The sequence below is a fragment of the Danio rerio genome, chromosome 15 (genome assembly GCF_049306965.1).
Source record: "Danio rerio strain Tuebingen ecotype United States chromosome 15, GRCz12tu, whole genome shotgun sequence".
Classification (NCBI taxonomy): Eukaryota; Metazoa; Chordata; class Actinopteri; order Cypriniformes; family Danionidae; genus Danio; species Danio rerio.
Genome location: NC_133190.1, coordinates 570,181 through 584,871, shown reverse-complemented (window position 1 = coordinate 584,871; position 14,691 = coordinate 570,181). Strand labels below are relative to the sequence as shown.

The 14,691-nt window shown below is 43.4% G+C and overlaps 1 protein-coding gene across 2 annotated transcripts; it reads left to right on the top strand.

Moving 5' to 3' along the window:
• Positions 1-4,839: 4,839 nt before the first annotated feature.
• Positions 4,840-14,339, top strand: tagln (transgelin). 2 transcript variants are annotated; one of them, XM_021481469.3, is made up of 6 exons: positions 4,841-4,933; positions 7,002-7,046; positions 9,861-10,049; positions 11,153-11,321; positions 12,557-12,659; positions 14,122-14,339. In XM_021481469.3, the coding sequence occupies exons 2-6, from the start codon at positions 7,035-7,037 to the stop codon at positions 14,267-14,269; spliced, it is 621 nt and encodes a 206-aa protein (XP_021337144.1). In that variant the 5' UTR covers positions 4,841-4,933; positions 7,002-7,034; the 3' UTR covers positions 14,270-14,339.
• The last annotated feature ends 352 nt before the right edge of the window (positions 14,340-14,691 follow it).

The window sequence follows — 14,691 nt, the reverse complement described above, 5'->3', positions numbered from 1 at the left end:
CTAAATGCCAGAATAATGAGAGAATGTTTTATTCATTTCTAGAGAGTCAAAAGTTTACACACATTTCCTTGGTATTATTTAGCTTTGCTTTTAAACTGTGTAACTTTGGTCAAATATCTCCTTCCACAAGCTCCTAACAATAGTTTGCAGGAGTTTTGGCCCATTCCTCCTGCAGAATTGCTGTAACTGAGTCAGATTTGTAGGCTGTCTTGCTCACACAAGCTTTTTCAACTCTGCCCACACATTCTCTATAGGATTGACATCAGGGCTTTGTGATGGCCACTCCAAAACATTCCCTCTGTTGTCCTTAAAGCAGATTTGAACTAATTTGGCAGTGTGCTTAGCATACCTGGAATTCCGGGAGTTTTCCAGGAGATAGAACAATACGGGAGATGGGTCTTACAGATGCCAAGCTCATTTCCTCTGCATTTAGTCCTCCACAAAATGGTTTATAATGTAATAAACTGGTTGAGCGTCTGTTCTCAGAGCACTGGAGGGCAGTGATGGTGTTTTGTACCGCTGTAGAGCTTTATGAGGACCTCTGCTGGTGAAAGTGTGGGAAAACACTGTCGCTCGACTCACGCTTTACAGTTTTTCTTGATTGCTTTGATGCAGCCGTCAACTAAATCTCCACATTTTCAAGACATTTGAACTCACACAGGCCTAAACAGCGGCACTAATGGTCAACATTTTGCTTGTAAAACGCTCTAACCATGTCAAAACATTTACAACATGCATCAAAAGCTAGTTTTACCTTCAAACACAACTTGTATAACACAAGTATAAGAGCTCTTTTAATCAATCATTGCACAATGGAAAACAAAATACAGAAGTCAGTGTGCAGCATTGCCTGTCTAGGGAACAAGGTATTCTGGAGAATGCTGGAGAAACTATTATTTGATCTGTCTGTGTAAGTCAAGTTTACTTCAGGATATCTTGTTTTGTGTTAAACAAAAGAAAGAAACTCGTACAACTACATACTCAAGCGTGAGGTAATGTTCATTTTTGGGTGAACTGTGCCTTTAAGCATACAAAATTACATGATAAAAGTCCCCACAACAAAAGTCCTGATGTTGCTCGTTTATAAGTTAATAACGTCATTTTTTAAGTTGAGCTAATATGCTCAGTCTGGCTGATTGATGTGAGTGGAGGAGACTAGACAAGTTCATTTGGTTCTGCTGAACACATGTAGGATATGACATATTTAAAACACAAGCAAAAGTAAAGCAAAAGAGAAAGATTCTCCTAAAGGTCATGGGAAAACGCTGCGCAGTGTGTGTGTTTGCATACTTGCGTCATTAGATAAGTGAGTGAACACACACCGGGGAGTGTTTTGTACATAGAAGGCCTTGTTAACAGTTGCTTCCGAAGTGTGTGTAAATCACTGAGTGTGAGTGTGTGTGTGTGTGTGTGTGTGTGTGTGTGTGTGGGAATCACTGAGCTCGATCTCAGCACTTCCACATCTGAAGCCAAAACCAGCAGCGTTTACAGCACAGCGATGATGACAGATGACATTTCTACCATTTGTCATCATTTCAACATTCATGTGTGTGTGTGTGTGTGTGTGTGTGTGTGTGTGAAGGTTATTTGCTATATAAAACTGGTCAAAAACATTATAGTTAATTTAAAATAAAATAAATCATAGTCAGTGATAATCATCTGAACTAATTATGCTTTTCAGAATGAATAATCCCTCTTTCTGAGCAGAATCCGTCAAGAGCAGGAGGATTCATTTATTCATTTTCTTTCAGTTTAAGTGAAGTTTATTTATAAACTAAAGCTGCGGTCACACATAGACTTCCATTCATATGCATGCCAATGTGTCAGACCGGAAATGCAAGCGCCGGCACCAAGTTTCGCAGTTCGCTGCGTTGCAAAGTTCAAGCTTGGTGAACTCTGACCTGCGAAATCCATCACTTGACTGCGTGAGACCTGCGTGAGTCTAATCATGTTTAATTCTGCCCCTTTTCAGCATTAACTAACGCATTAACTAACTATGATTCACCAATCTGACCATTCCTAACTTAGTATAAATAACCAAAGTGTCTCACCTTATGGCCCGTTTCCACTGACTGGTACGGTACGTTACGGGTCACCTTTATCAAGTTTTTGTTTCCTCTACCCTTTTGGTGTACAACAGAGAGTTTCAGTCTTCAATAATCACGCACACCTTATTATCATCAGCTCGAGAAGTTTGTTATATCAAATATAGACACGATGGCGAGTTCCCTGGAGGAAGCGAAAACCTCTCGCACTTTTAGACGGCCTTTTAAAACGACAACAGGACACGGCAGGTTTTGTTCTTCTTGGCTTTGTGTCTGTACATCAAGATGACGACAAGGTTTGTTTGAGCTCAGGTCGACCATGGCTCGTTATTATATGCATATAGTATTACGCTGTAATGTCTCGGCTGTGTGTTTAAAACATGGCGGTTCCTCTGTTTTCATTCTGGCTAGCTCCACACAAGCTCGTGACGTATCTCTGTAACCAATCAGTGTTCAGCTGCGAGTGCTGCTCCACCTTTTGGCACCCTATTGAAAGGGTGCAGTAAAAGTGGTACGGTGCAGTTCAGTTTGGTTCGCCTTTTGACAGTGGAAACGTCCAGAAAAGGCAACCCAAGCTCATTCTGAAAACGTAGCCCGGCGGACGTTTCTGGAGACCGTGATTTATGTGGCCGGAGGTACGTACAGGGCCGGCGCGTCCATAGATGCGACCTAGGCGGCCGCCTAGGGCGGCAGTATAGAGTGGGCGGTGTCCGCAACACCTCCCTTACCACCCGAGTTTTCAGTTATGTCCGCAACACCCTCCCTCGCCACCCAGATATATTCCCGCATAGACGACAGAATAGAGAGGGCGGTGTCAGCGACACCTCCATCAGCACCTGCGTGTCGGATGGCAGAGCTGAGGTCCGTGACACCCGCGCGTCCTCAGATATATCCGCGCATAGTGGGCCGGAAAAGAGGTCCGCGACACCTCACTTCATTTTCACAACCGGTCACTTTCGTTTTCACATTGGGGTTGAGGGCGGCGTGATCGTCCTCTGCCTAAAGCGGCAGTTCAGCTTGCTCCGGCCCTGCATACGCATGGCCGCATTTGGTTTTTTCAAGTGAACGCTACTGGACGGTGTGATGCCGCTCCTCTTCACGCTCGGCGTATGGGCTGACGGCTCGCCTCCTCCGTGTGGAGGGCTTTCCCGCCGCAACCAGCTTATCCGGTTAGCTTGTCGTGTCACGCAGCGGAGCGGAGACCTGGAGGAGGAGGAGGAGTAGCCAGCAGCGTTCGAGTCCGGGGAAGAGCAGTTCCAGAAATCAGGTAAGACAAAAAACAGAATCCAAAAAATAAAGCGAACGAGTTCGTAATGGGGTGAGGATGCGGCGAAATCTGAAACCGCGGTCTAAATCGTCACTTGGGTTTAGGGAAGAAGGAGGCGGAGGGTGGCCGGGTTGGCCCATTGGCTGGACGCCCAGTCAATCGTTTAGTCATTCAGCCAGTCCAACAGACGGTTGCTCAACAGAGGCCTCTGGCGGCTTTTTACGCGAGAACAAGAGGTGTTCGAGACATGGAAAAGTGCGCACAGCGGCTTCTCACGGATTCACGAAAACTAAAACTGCACAAATATGTACCTCCCCGGTCTCCAGAAACATCTGTGGGTCTACATTTCCAGAATGAGCCCGGGTTGATAACAGCGTATCGAACCACTCAGTGGAAACGGGCCACTAGTCATCGCTGTCTTGAAGAATCCCTCCCACAGTCCAAAACATGAGACATGAGTAAACTGACTAAACCAAATCAGCACCAGATTTCAACCAGCAGCACATCCTCATAGCAATCCTTAATCAGCAGAGGGGAGTTCTCCAGATCAAACTCCCCTCTCGCTCTGCAAACCGGAGGGAGCCCCGGTCTCGAGGATGTTATGAGCTCTCATGGGACAGACAGACAAGTTTATAATCAATCATCAGCTGAGCGTGAACTCTTGAATCTTTATTTTGACGGTTGCTACAGCAGAATGAACCGCCAACTATTCCAGCATATCCTAAATGCAGCTGATGCCCTTCCAGCTGCAACCCAGTACTGGTAAACACCCATACACACTCCATACTCACGCTCTTACAATACAGACAATTTAGTCCACACCAACACGAGGAGAACATGCAAACTCCACACAGAAACACCAACTGACCCAGCCGGGACTCAAACTAGCGACGTTCTTGCTGTGAGGCGACAGTGCTAACCACTGAGCCACAGTGACGCCCCAGGAGCGGGATTAGTCTACGCAAAAAACATCTTAAACGTGTGTAAACAAGACGAGCTGAACGCCATCTACTGTCCGATCATTAATCTGCAGAGGACTGTCCTCATTCACTGACTGCATGTGTGTGTGTTTCAGCTCAGTGTCTTCTGCAGAAGAGGGAATGTAGAAACATGAGCTCTGTTCAACATCAGATGAGAGAAACTGGAGTTACTGAACGTACAAATAAAGCCATGAAAACTAAATGAGTGGAGAAAATAAAACTCCATCACTCAGGAAAACTAAACGGACGAGAGCAGAACAGCTGGAAAACACTAATGAACAACAAGCAAAACTATAGTTGGTGTGTGTGTGTGTGTGTGTGTGTGTGTTCTCAGCACTGATGCTGTATGATCTGGTATTTGGAGAATTCCTCTCTGTGAGCAGACCGCAGCTCTTGGCTCTCCTCCTATCCTCATCACAGCTCTTCCCTAATAAGGCTGCGCTTCAGCAAAGGCCGGGCTTCAGGAAAACTGCGTCTCCTTTTAAGGTGCCAGTTTCCTTTTCTCTCTCGGCCCCGAGTGTTTTATTTCTCCCAGACTGAAGCCTCGAGAGGGTCCGCCGTGCTGAACATAAAGCTGCTGAATCTGAACACACACACTCCTGCTGACTCCGGGACCGACTGCGGCATCGCTCTCTACTACAGTAAGCATGCTTTACATCAGCGCTCACTAAGAGACAAACATTCATATCTCATGCCTTGGAAATTATATGAAACAAAGATGAGCGTAACGAGATACCTAACCTATAAAATAATTGGGAAAATAGCTCATTTGGGGCTTTATATTAAAGGGATAATTCACTCAAGCATTAAATGACCTCATTTAGTCGTCCTCATGTGGTTTTAAAGCTGTTGAACACAAAAGAAGATATTTTGAAGAATGTTGCACCCATCTGCTTCCATAATTCATTCAGAATCCAATGGGCGGCAGCTACCAGCATCCTTTACATGATCTCCCTTTGTGTTCAGCAGGTTCAGCGTGTGAGGGGTGTGTAAACGATGGCAGAAGGGTAATTGTTGGGTGAACTGCCCCCTTTCAGTACTTTTGTGTGCATTTGTGACTTTTCAACAGCTGGTGCTTCTCAAGTTCATCTCAGACTGTGCATTATTTGAGCATTTGACATGTTCCATCATCATTGTTGTGAGCTTTTAAAGTGCACTGTGTTAATTATAAGGAAGTCCCAGAATTGAGTCTTGAGGAACACCACACGCTAAAGGAGCCGATTTAAAGACATTGGTCACCTAAAACTGAAAATTCTGTCATAATTGGCTCATCGTTTCTTAGTTTGTGACACTGAACACAAAAGAAGATAGTTTGAAGACTGCTGCGAACCTGCAACCATTGACTTCCACTGTGTTTATTTATCCTACGATTTCAGCATTCTTCAGAATATCGTCTTTTGTGTTCCACAGAAGAAATAAACGTTTAAAGGAGAATAATCAGTGTGTAAATGTTCATATTTGAGTGAACTATCCATTTAAAGGGATTGATTATCTATATTCATAGCAAGAACACAGTAAAGTCCTTTAGACAGCATGTAAAACACTGATGATTCCGCAGTAAATACTGTGAGCTCACCAGAGAACCAGAGCGGTCCCAGAACTGAGCCCTGAGGGACACCGCATGCAAATGGGGCTGATAAAATGGGACGTTTCTCTCAATATTCACAGCAGGAACACAGCAAAATCCTTTAGACAGCATGTAAAACACTGATGATTCCGCACTCAGATCTCAGAGAACCAGAGAGTTCCCAGAACTGAGCCCTGAGGGACACCGCATGCAAATGGGGCTGATAAAATGGGACGTTTTTCTCAATATTCACAGCAAAATCCTTTAGATCGGTGTTTCTCAGCTGGTGGGTCGCGGAGTGTGTGGTCAAAACAACAACTAAAGTAGAATTTTTAGCTTATTTTGCTTATACCGAACTTTTATTTTGAAATGTGCACGCGACAACCGTACCATTTGGCATTTGAAATTTCATTTAATTATAGCAACAAATATGTCAAAGCGCAGGTACGATCCTGAATATGTAAAGTATGGATTTACATATATTGAAACGACATTAAGACATCAAACATCCCGGTTGCAAGGTCAAACCTGTGGACTGTTTTCAAAGATGACTCCAAGATCTGAGGGCATCCCAAAAGTGCATATATTTTGTTAAATGACAGCAATAAAATATCGTTAATTTGTAAGTCTTGGTGATTTTCTTACGATTTATCTGTCACTGCTTGTGTATGCTAACAAATAAATTTATAAATACAAATTAATTATAATTCCTAAAAATGTAATCAGATCTAATAAAGACAGAATGAGCTGTCGAGTCCATGAAGAGCAGAACAGATAAATACACAATAAAGCAGATTCAGTTCTGCGATGAGTTCTGAAACCCAAACTAAATATCTGAAGTGTTCAAATGTGAGTAGAGCTGTGAGTGTGTGTCAAGTCAAGCCAGAATGTATTCATACTCCTGGACAGTTCTGACTTAAAGCTTCTGGTCAAACGGAAATAAAAGCTGATTCACATGTTTTTTTCCTCAATGACGCCTCGTGTACATCATCATCTTCACTTTTAGGTGTCATTTCTGGTCAAGAAAACTTGCTGGTGGAATAAAGCTTTAAGTCAGCATGTGAATAATGTTGGGCTTGATGTTATATCTACATATATATAATATCAGTGCTGTAATGTTCACTGTACACTCGTTCCCGAAGGTTGGAGGATCAGAGGTGGTGTCCTAAAGCAGAATGGCAGCACAGGTGACGCTGCTGCTCTGAGTGTGTGTGTGTGTTTGCTTTGTGCTGACTCCTCTGATTGATGGGGTGTGTGTAGAAATCATTGAGGAGGAGCATGTTCATTTAATCCTGACCGTTCTGCAGTCAGGAGCTCACGAACATGTGAATCTGGCAACCTGCACCTCTGCCAGCGCTTCAGGCCACACAGCTCAGCTCAGATCATCCATTTGACATCTTGTTGTAATATTTAAAATGAACTAAAAGCATGATGATTTGAGCTGAACTGTTAGCTGATGGGATCGTGTCTGGACAGTATCTGCGCATGATGATGATGATGATGATGATGATGATGGCTTTATGGCTGCTACAGCTGCTTTACTGCCGTTCGTTCACTTGATGTTCAACACTGAGCTGCATTAATAGTTTGTTCTAGGAGAAGAAGATTTCCAGGAAAGGTAAACAGAGCACAAGTAAACTCTGAGCTGTACACTGGACAGGGTTCACACCGGTCATCATGGACCTTCTGGAATCATTGAAAAACATCCAGATCTGGAAAGTCGTGAAATGGTTATATTTTCAGTCCAAGTCATGGAATATCAGGGATATCTGTTTCAGCTCCATTTCATCCCTCATGCTCATCAACTGTCAGTGTAATATAGCTAAAGAGCTTAATATCATGTTTGTAAAACTACTGAGCTATCAAACATGGGAGAAAGAGCACTAAAAGCCATGCAAAAGCACCTCAGATTCTTATATACTGTATGTATTCTTATATTCAAGCTAAACCATTTATAAATATCCTTAAACAAGCAGAATAATCTGTCAATAGGGGAAGAAAAACAATGTTATTTCAAATAAAAACTAGACTATTTCACTTCCCCTATTGGCAGATTATTCAGCTTGTTTTAAGGAAAAACTCACTTAAATTTGATTTATTGTTTCTAAAAATAAGACTAGATTGTTTGCTTGTCTAGAAAAAGCTTCTTGGTTTAAAAGTTTTTAGATATTTGGACTAGAAACAAGACACAATGTCAATTTTATTTATTTAGCACCATTTAACACAACCAGAGGTTGACCAATGTGCTGCACAGTACAAACCAAAACAGACAAAAACAAATATATATATATATATATATATGAGCAATATCACACTCATAGCAGTGTATATGACTGTATATCAGCACTGGTGGGAAGCGTGCGTTGTTGCGAGGCCGTGTACATAAATAAGAAAATCAAATACAGAGAGTATAAAACCATTTTGTATGAGGAACTACTTTCTTCCACCATTCATTCACATCTGCAGCTGACGTCAGCTAGTGTTTGAATGATTTTCTATAGCGTAATGTGAAGCGACGCTTCTGGTGCGTGACCCCCTTGAGGTGATGACAAAACAGCAAATTTTGCTCACATTTTAAGATTATAAGGCTGAACGTGACATGAAATGCCATCCGTCTACAGAGATTCCACACCAGACTGCTGTTGTGTTTGCGATAAGGAGGGACAAGGCTGAATCCAGCTTCTTATTGACTCTGTCTGGTCCACCTTAAAAACCACGACGCTTCCGTTTTTCAGTTTTTTATTCGCGCTCAGAGAACACACTGTGCAAGGGCTTATTATGCGGTTCTGGCGCCATCTTGTGGATAGACAATGTCAACCGTCTTTGGCCGCCGATGAGCTCACTCAGAAATTGTAAATATTCTGAAATAGGCACTATTCTTGCAAATAAACTGCATCGTTGCAATCTAAACAACTACATTCTCCACTAAAAAGCCTCAGAAGTATATTTTGTTGTCCAACAGCAGTAAGATTTTTCAAACTGTAGAGTCTCTGCTTGTTGCTGGCTGTATGTGGGCGGAGTAATACACAAAGGGTAAAGAGGCTGTACGGATGCTGATATTACTTAAATATAGCACGGCTATCAGCCAATCAGATTCGAGATCCAGACAGGACTGTTGTATAAAAAATAAATAAATAAATAAATACATATATATATATATATATATATATATATACATATATATATATATATATATATATATATATATATATATATATATTTATATATATATATATATATATATATATATATATATATATATTTATATATAGATATAGATATAGATAGATAGATATTATTATAGCTAAAACAGACAATTTTCATTGATAAAATGACAAATTAAAGAGGTACATTTTTAACCTAGATTTAAAATCAGACAGGGATGAAACAGATCTGATACAGAGGGGCAGATTCCACAACCTAGGAGCAGCTAGGTTTGCAACCTTTGCGTTTCAGCATCGACCTAGGGATGCATAACAGACTCTGTTTAGATGACCGAAGAGACCGACCAGGCTGATGCTCAATCAACATGTCTGACAGATAAGAAGGTGACAGGCCATGTAGAGATTTAAAAACCAAGAGCAGCATTTTAAAGTGACTCGATAGTGCACAGGCAGCCAGTGCAGAGAGCGTGAAGCTGGTGTGATGTGCTCATGTTTCCTGGTACCTGTTAAAAGCCTTGCAGCAGCATTCTGAACTAATTGTAACGGGGGTTTTCTCACTAATCCAAAGTGTAATGAGTTACAGTAGTCCAATCTAGTGGTGATAAAAGCATGGATTATTTTTTCCAAATTCAAATGAAATGGACACAAACTCTCAGTCAGAGAAGCATTTTTGGATAGGAGTTCAGCTTTTTAGTCGGTGTAAGTCAGGAAATTATACATGTGTCTTAAATAAACAGAACTGTGTGTTAAGATGAAGCTGGTGTGCAGTGTGTTTGATCGGTGTACGAGTGAAGGCTCAGGTGTTTCTCTGTGGACGCTCTGCTGTTTCTCCATCAGGGAGCGACTATGGCAAACAAGGGGCCGTCGTATGGGCTGAGCCGGCAGGTGCAGGATAAGATCGAGCAGAAGTACGACCCGGAGCTGGAGCTGCGTCTGGTGGAGTGGCTCGTGGCCCAGTGTGGGTCAGCGGTGGGGAGACCCGACGCCGGGAAACTGGGCTTTCAGGCCTGGCTTAAAGACGGATGCGTAAGTAAAGCACTGGTGTTAAACAGCTCTGATGATGATAATCAACGTTTGTAAGCTGTTTGGACAGAAGTGTGTGTGTGTGTGTGTGTGTGTGTGTGTGTGGTTTAGTGTGTCATAATAAACACAACAAGTCTCTAATTAAAAATCTCCTGATGTTAAATTAGGATCCAAATCCCAGTGATGTAGGGGTGCAAAGTGACCTAGGAGTGCGGTTTTCGCCGCCCACAGAATTAATTGATAGGACCATATTAACATGTCTCCATAGTAACGCATATAAACATGTCAACAGGACAGGATTTGCAAAGAAATTGGCATTAAAAGCCTAGTTTTAGCCAAAGCCTTTACACTTAATCCACTTCAGTGTACATCTACACATAGACATCATTTCTCTGGCCCAGATCTGGCCCACACCATCAGCTTCTGCTTGGCCCACATGCAGCAGTGAATTACGGTACATGACTGGACCAAGTCTGGCTTCCATACAAGGGCCAAACGTGAACCATATCTGGGCCAAGTCTCAGCCAAGTTAATAAGTCATAACTGGGCCTGAACTGGGCCAGATATGTTAATGAATCATGAGTGCAATTAATTTGACAAACCCATAAAGCAATTTGTTTTATGGCCACGCTTTTTCTCAAATTGGCCCGTTTAGTAAAATTCTTTCTGTACTCAAAAATAATTTAAATGTATTTTAAAAGTGGGTCAAGACAGGCCAAACATATACATTTTTAACATCTGGGCCAAATATTACAGTTGATATCTGGCTCAAGTTTTGTGTGCCGCCTTAAAGACGGTGCTACCTCTGCCAAACCCGAGCCATGTTTGTCCCACATGCTGTATCCCAAAGCCTGCTGTGCCAGCTTCATGCCAAATCTGGGCCAGAAATCTTTGCTACCTGGGATATATATTGCATAACTCCAGGTTATCTATGTTTATATATACAACTGAAACTGATAAAGTTATGAGTAATCCGTTATTAGATGTTAGTCACTAATAAGCTTGACGTCTCTGATTTGGATTGTAATGCAGTAATGTGCAGCCTGTGTAAGTATTTATTGTGAAAAGCGCTACAGAAATAAGCTTGTACTGAACTGACCGTGCAGGTGTTGTGCGAGCTGATCAACAGTCTGAGTAAAGAGAAGCCGGTGAAGAAGATCCAGAGCTCCAGCATGGCCTTTAAGCAGATGGAGCAGGTCTCGCAGTTCCTGAACGCCGCCGAGCAGTACGGCGTGGCCAAAACCGACATATTTCAGACGGTGGATCTGTGGGAGGGTGAGTGTTAACACACACACACACACACACACACACACACACACACACACACACACACACACACACACACACACACACACACACACACACAAAATCACACACACACACAGAGCAGAGATGGACCGAGGATCGCCAGTTTGACCACAACTAGGAGAGGAAATGAGTGAAGTGTGTGAACACAATGCTCCTCAGAGAAAGAGAGGAAGACATGTGGATATTTCAACAGTGCAGAACAGCATTAAAGACTAAAGGAGTCTGGAGGAGTTTCAGTGCGTAAAGGTCAAGAGCGCAAGCCTGAGCTGAACAACCGTGACCTCCGACCCCTCAGGGGGCGCTGCATCAAGAGTCCTCATTCATCTATAAGCAGATCAGCACATGGGCTCAGCACTACTGCGCTAAACCTGTGACAAGCTCCACAATACAGAGTCACATCCACAAACACCAGCCAACACTGCACTGTGCCAAGAGGAAGCCCTATGTTAACAGTGTCCAGAAGCGCCATGTACTGTGCTCAGATGATTCAGTCTTTCAGGTGTTTTTTGGAGAAATGGATGTCGTGTGTTCTGGAACAGAAGAAAAGGATCATCCAGACTGTTAAGTCCAGAAACCTTTGGTAAGGGTAGCATGGACTTCTGTGCAATGCATTGGCTGGCATTTCAATGCTTCTGTCGTGTCGAATCACGTGTTACATGCCATCAATGCGAGTATGAATATCATTTACGTGACATTTGTTGCCGCACTGAAAGCAGCAGCAGATAGCTCACCTCAGATCTTAAATATAAGAGCTATCAGACGGGCTGAAAAAGTCAGAAGTGAGACTCCTCGACAGCATCAGACACTCAGTCTGTGCACTAACAATGCTGATTCTGTAGTAGACGATGCGGTGGAGCCTCACGGCAAGAAGGTCGCTGGTTCAAGCTTCAGCTGGGTCAGTGTGGAGTTTGCATGTTCTCCCCGTGTTGGCGTGGGTTTCCTCCGGGTGCTCTGGTTTCCCCCACAGTCCCACACATGCGATATAGGAGAACTGTGTAGGCTAAATTGTCCGTAGTGTATGAGTGTGTGTGGATGGGTTGTGACTGGAAGGGCATCCGCTGTGTAAAACAAATGCTAAATAAGTTGGCGGTTCATTGCACTGTGGTGACCCCAGATTAATAAAGGGACTAAGCCGAAAAGAAAATGAATGAATGTGTGGTAACTGAGATGTTGATGATGTGTTTGCTGGTGTGTGTTGTCAGGAAAAGACCTGGCGGCGGTGCAGAGGACTCTGATGGCTCTGGGCAGCATCGCAGTCACCAAAGAGGACGGAGCTTTCCGTGGAGACCCAAACTGGTTCTTCAAGTAAGTCTGGGTCATATTCTGGGTCATTGCCTCTCAATACTCCACATAATCCTAAATCTCAGCGCTCAAACGTCCCATCAAGTTCTTTGTAATCTGCATTTTTACTTGATGTTTGATGTAATCTAAACTGAAACATGACGAGAGGGCGGGGCATAGTGTAACTCCTCCCCTTTAAAAAAAACAGCCAATAGCATGTTGTTTTTCTCACAGCTCTGCCAGTGAGAGTGGTTAAGATTAAGTGCATCAAATGAAAGGCCAATGAGAAGAAGGGGGCGGGGCATGTCAGACACTAGAGAGTATTTGATTGGACAAGATTTAAAGGCTGTTTTGATGTTGCAGTTAAAAGCTGTCTCTCATATGGAGAGTGAAGCCTCATGCATTGCTCAGGTGTGGGTTTCTCACAGACTTCAACTGAGTGTCCAAATCTTGATGCTTCTGTGGGTCTCGTCTATCAAATCTGAGCTTTATTCTGTATTCTCTATTGGATTCGGGTCAGGTGATTGGCTGGGCCATTCTACAGCTTGATTTTCTTTCTCTGAAAGCATCTGAGAGTCTCCTCGGCTGTGTTTTGGATCATTGTTTTGCTGAAATGTCCACCCTGGCTTCATCTTCATCCTCCTGCTGATGTAGATGTTGGAGTGAAGCAGCTGAGGAAGAGCAGAGGATTGCTGAAGAACAACTGGGAGATTTCAGCTGCTGTCTGGGCTTTCACTGCTGAAATACACCCCCCTTCCTTCATGTGTTCAATACTGTTTCCCTGCGTCTTTTCATTTTATTAGACAGAACTTCATTTGTAAACTATTTAGATTTACTAATTACTATTTGAACTATTTACTTTTCACATGCGGATTTCTTTTGTTGTTGCCAATATCTGGGGAAAAAGTCAACAGCATCTTCAGAAATGTTTTCAGAGAGAAATGGAGACGTGCTCAATACTTCTTTTCCCCACTGTATATCAGCGTAGTACATATCAAACACAAAGAACCGCATGAACTGAAGCTGCAATCATTTTTATTTTCATAATGTGACGCAGTTCCTGGAGAAATGAAATATTAAATGAGAAAGCAGGGGGCGTGGCCTGTTGTCTACTGCGAGCTGATTGGATGTAGTGAAGTAGGCGTGTCATTCAGGAAGATGGGGGAAAGGGTTTGGGGAGGGTTATTACAGCCTAACAGACTCCTCCCCCTCACCATTTCTGTTTGAGGCTGTCAAAACTGACAGCTGGAGGGGTGTGGTTAAGTGTGTTAGCCCCGCCCAACACCTCAGACACACGTAATCTGAGAATTGAACTGAAAACACAGGAAGTGCATCTGCAGATTTCCAGTTTAGATGACGAGAGTAAACAGTTTTCTTGTTCTTGACGCGCAGATCAGCACTAATCGTGAACTAACAACATCACACCATTAGTCTGACCATATGTGTACTTTAAGGCTCGTGTGAAACCCGTCTGCTGTGTGTGCAGGAAAGCGCAGGAGAACCGCAGGGATTTCTCAGACGATCAGATGAAGGAGGGCAAGAACGTGATCGGGCTGCAGATGGGCTCCAACAGAGGGGCGTCTCAGGCGGGCATGACGGGGTACGGGCGCCCGCGGCAGATCATGAACCCCTGAACACACACTCACATCAGCACACCACCACAACCACTGCCTAATAAAGATTCAAAACACTGACGCCCGTCAACCCTGTGTGGCGTGTTTAGTCTGTGTGTGAAATTCGCCAACAAGAACGCCAACTACTGTTTACTCTGACTGACTGAGTGATGTAGTCTAACCCTCCTGTGCTCTTTAATTCTGTCTACTTCACTATTCATCCTGAGAGTCCAAATGAGCCGCCGTCACTAGGTGAAGTTTATTTATAACCTAATGTGAAGAGGATCACGTGATTATGATTGACCACAGCCGGTCCTGCATTATTCAATCTACAATGCACCAATCAGACGATTCCTAAGCCACTATAAACACCCTCAGCTCCATATCACAGCCATCTTGGTTTTGAAGAGTCCCCCCTCCACCCCTACTCCTCCTCCTTTCCT

Bases quoted from the DNA above. Each gene is read 5' to 3' on its own strand.
- tagln (XM_021481469.3), top strand. The intron at 10,050-11,152 runs GTAAGTAAAGCA...CTGACCGTGCAG, and splicing joins CCTGGCTTAAAGACGGATGC to GTGTTGTGCGAGCTGATCAA. The intron at 12,660-14,121 runs GTAAGTCTGGGT...CTGTGTGTGCAG, and splicing joins GACCCAAACTGGTTCTTCAA to GAAAGCGCAGGAGAACCGCA.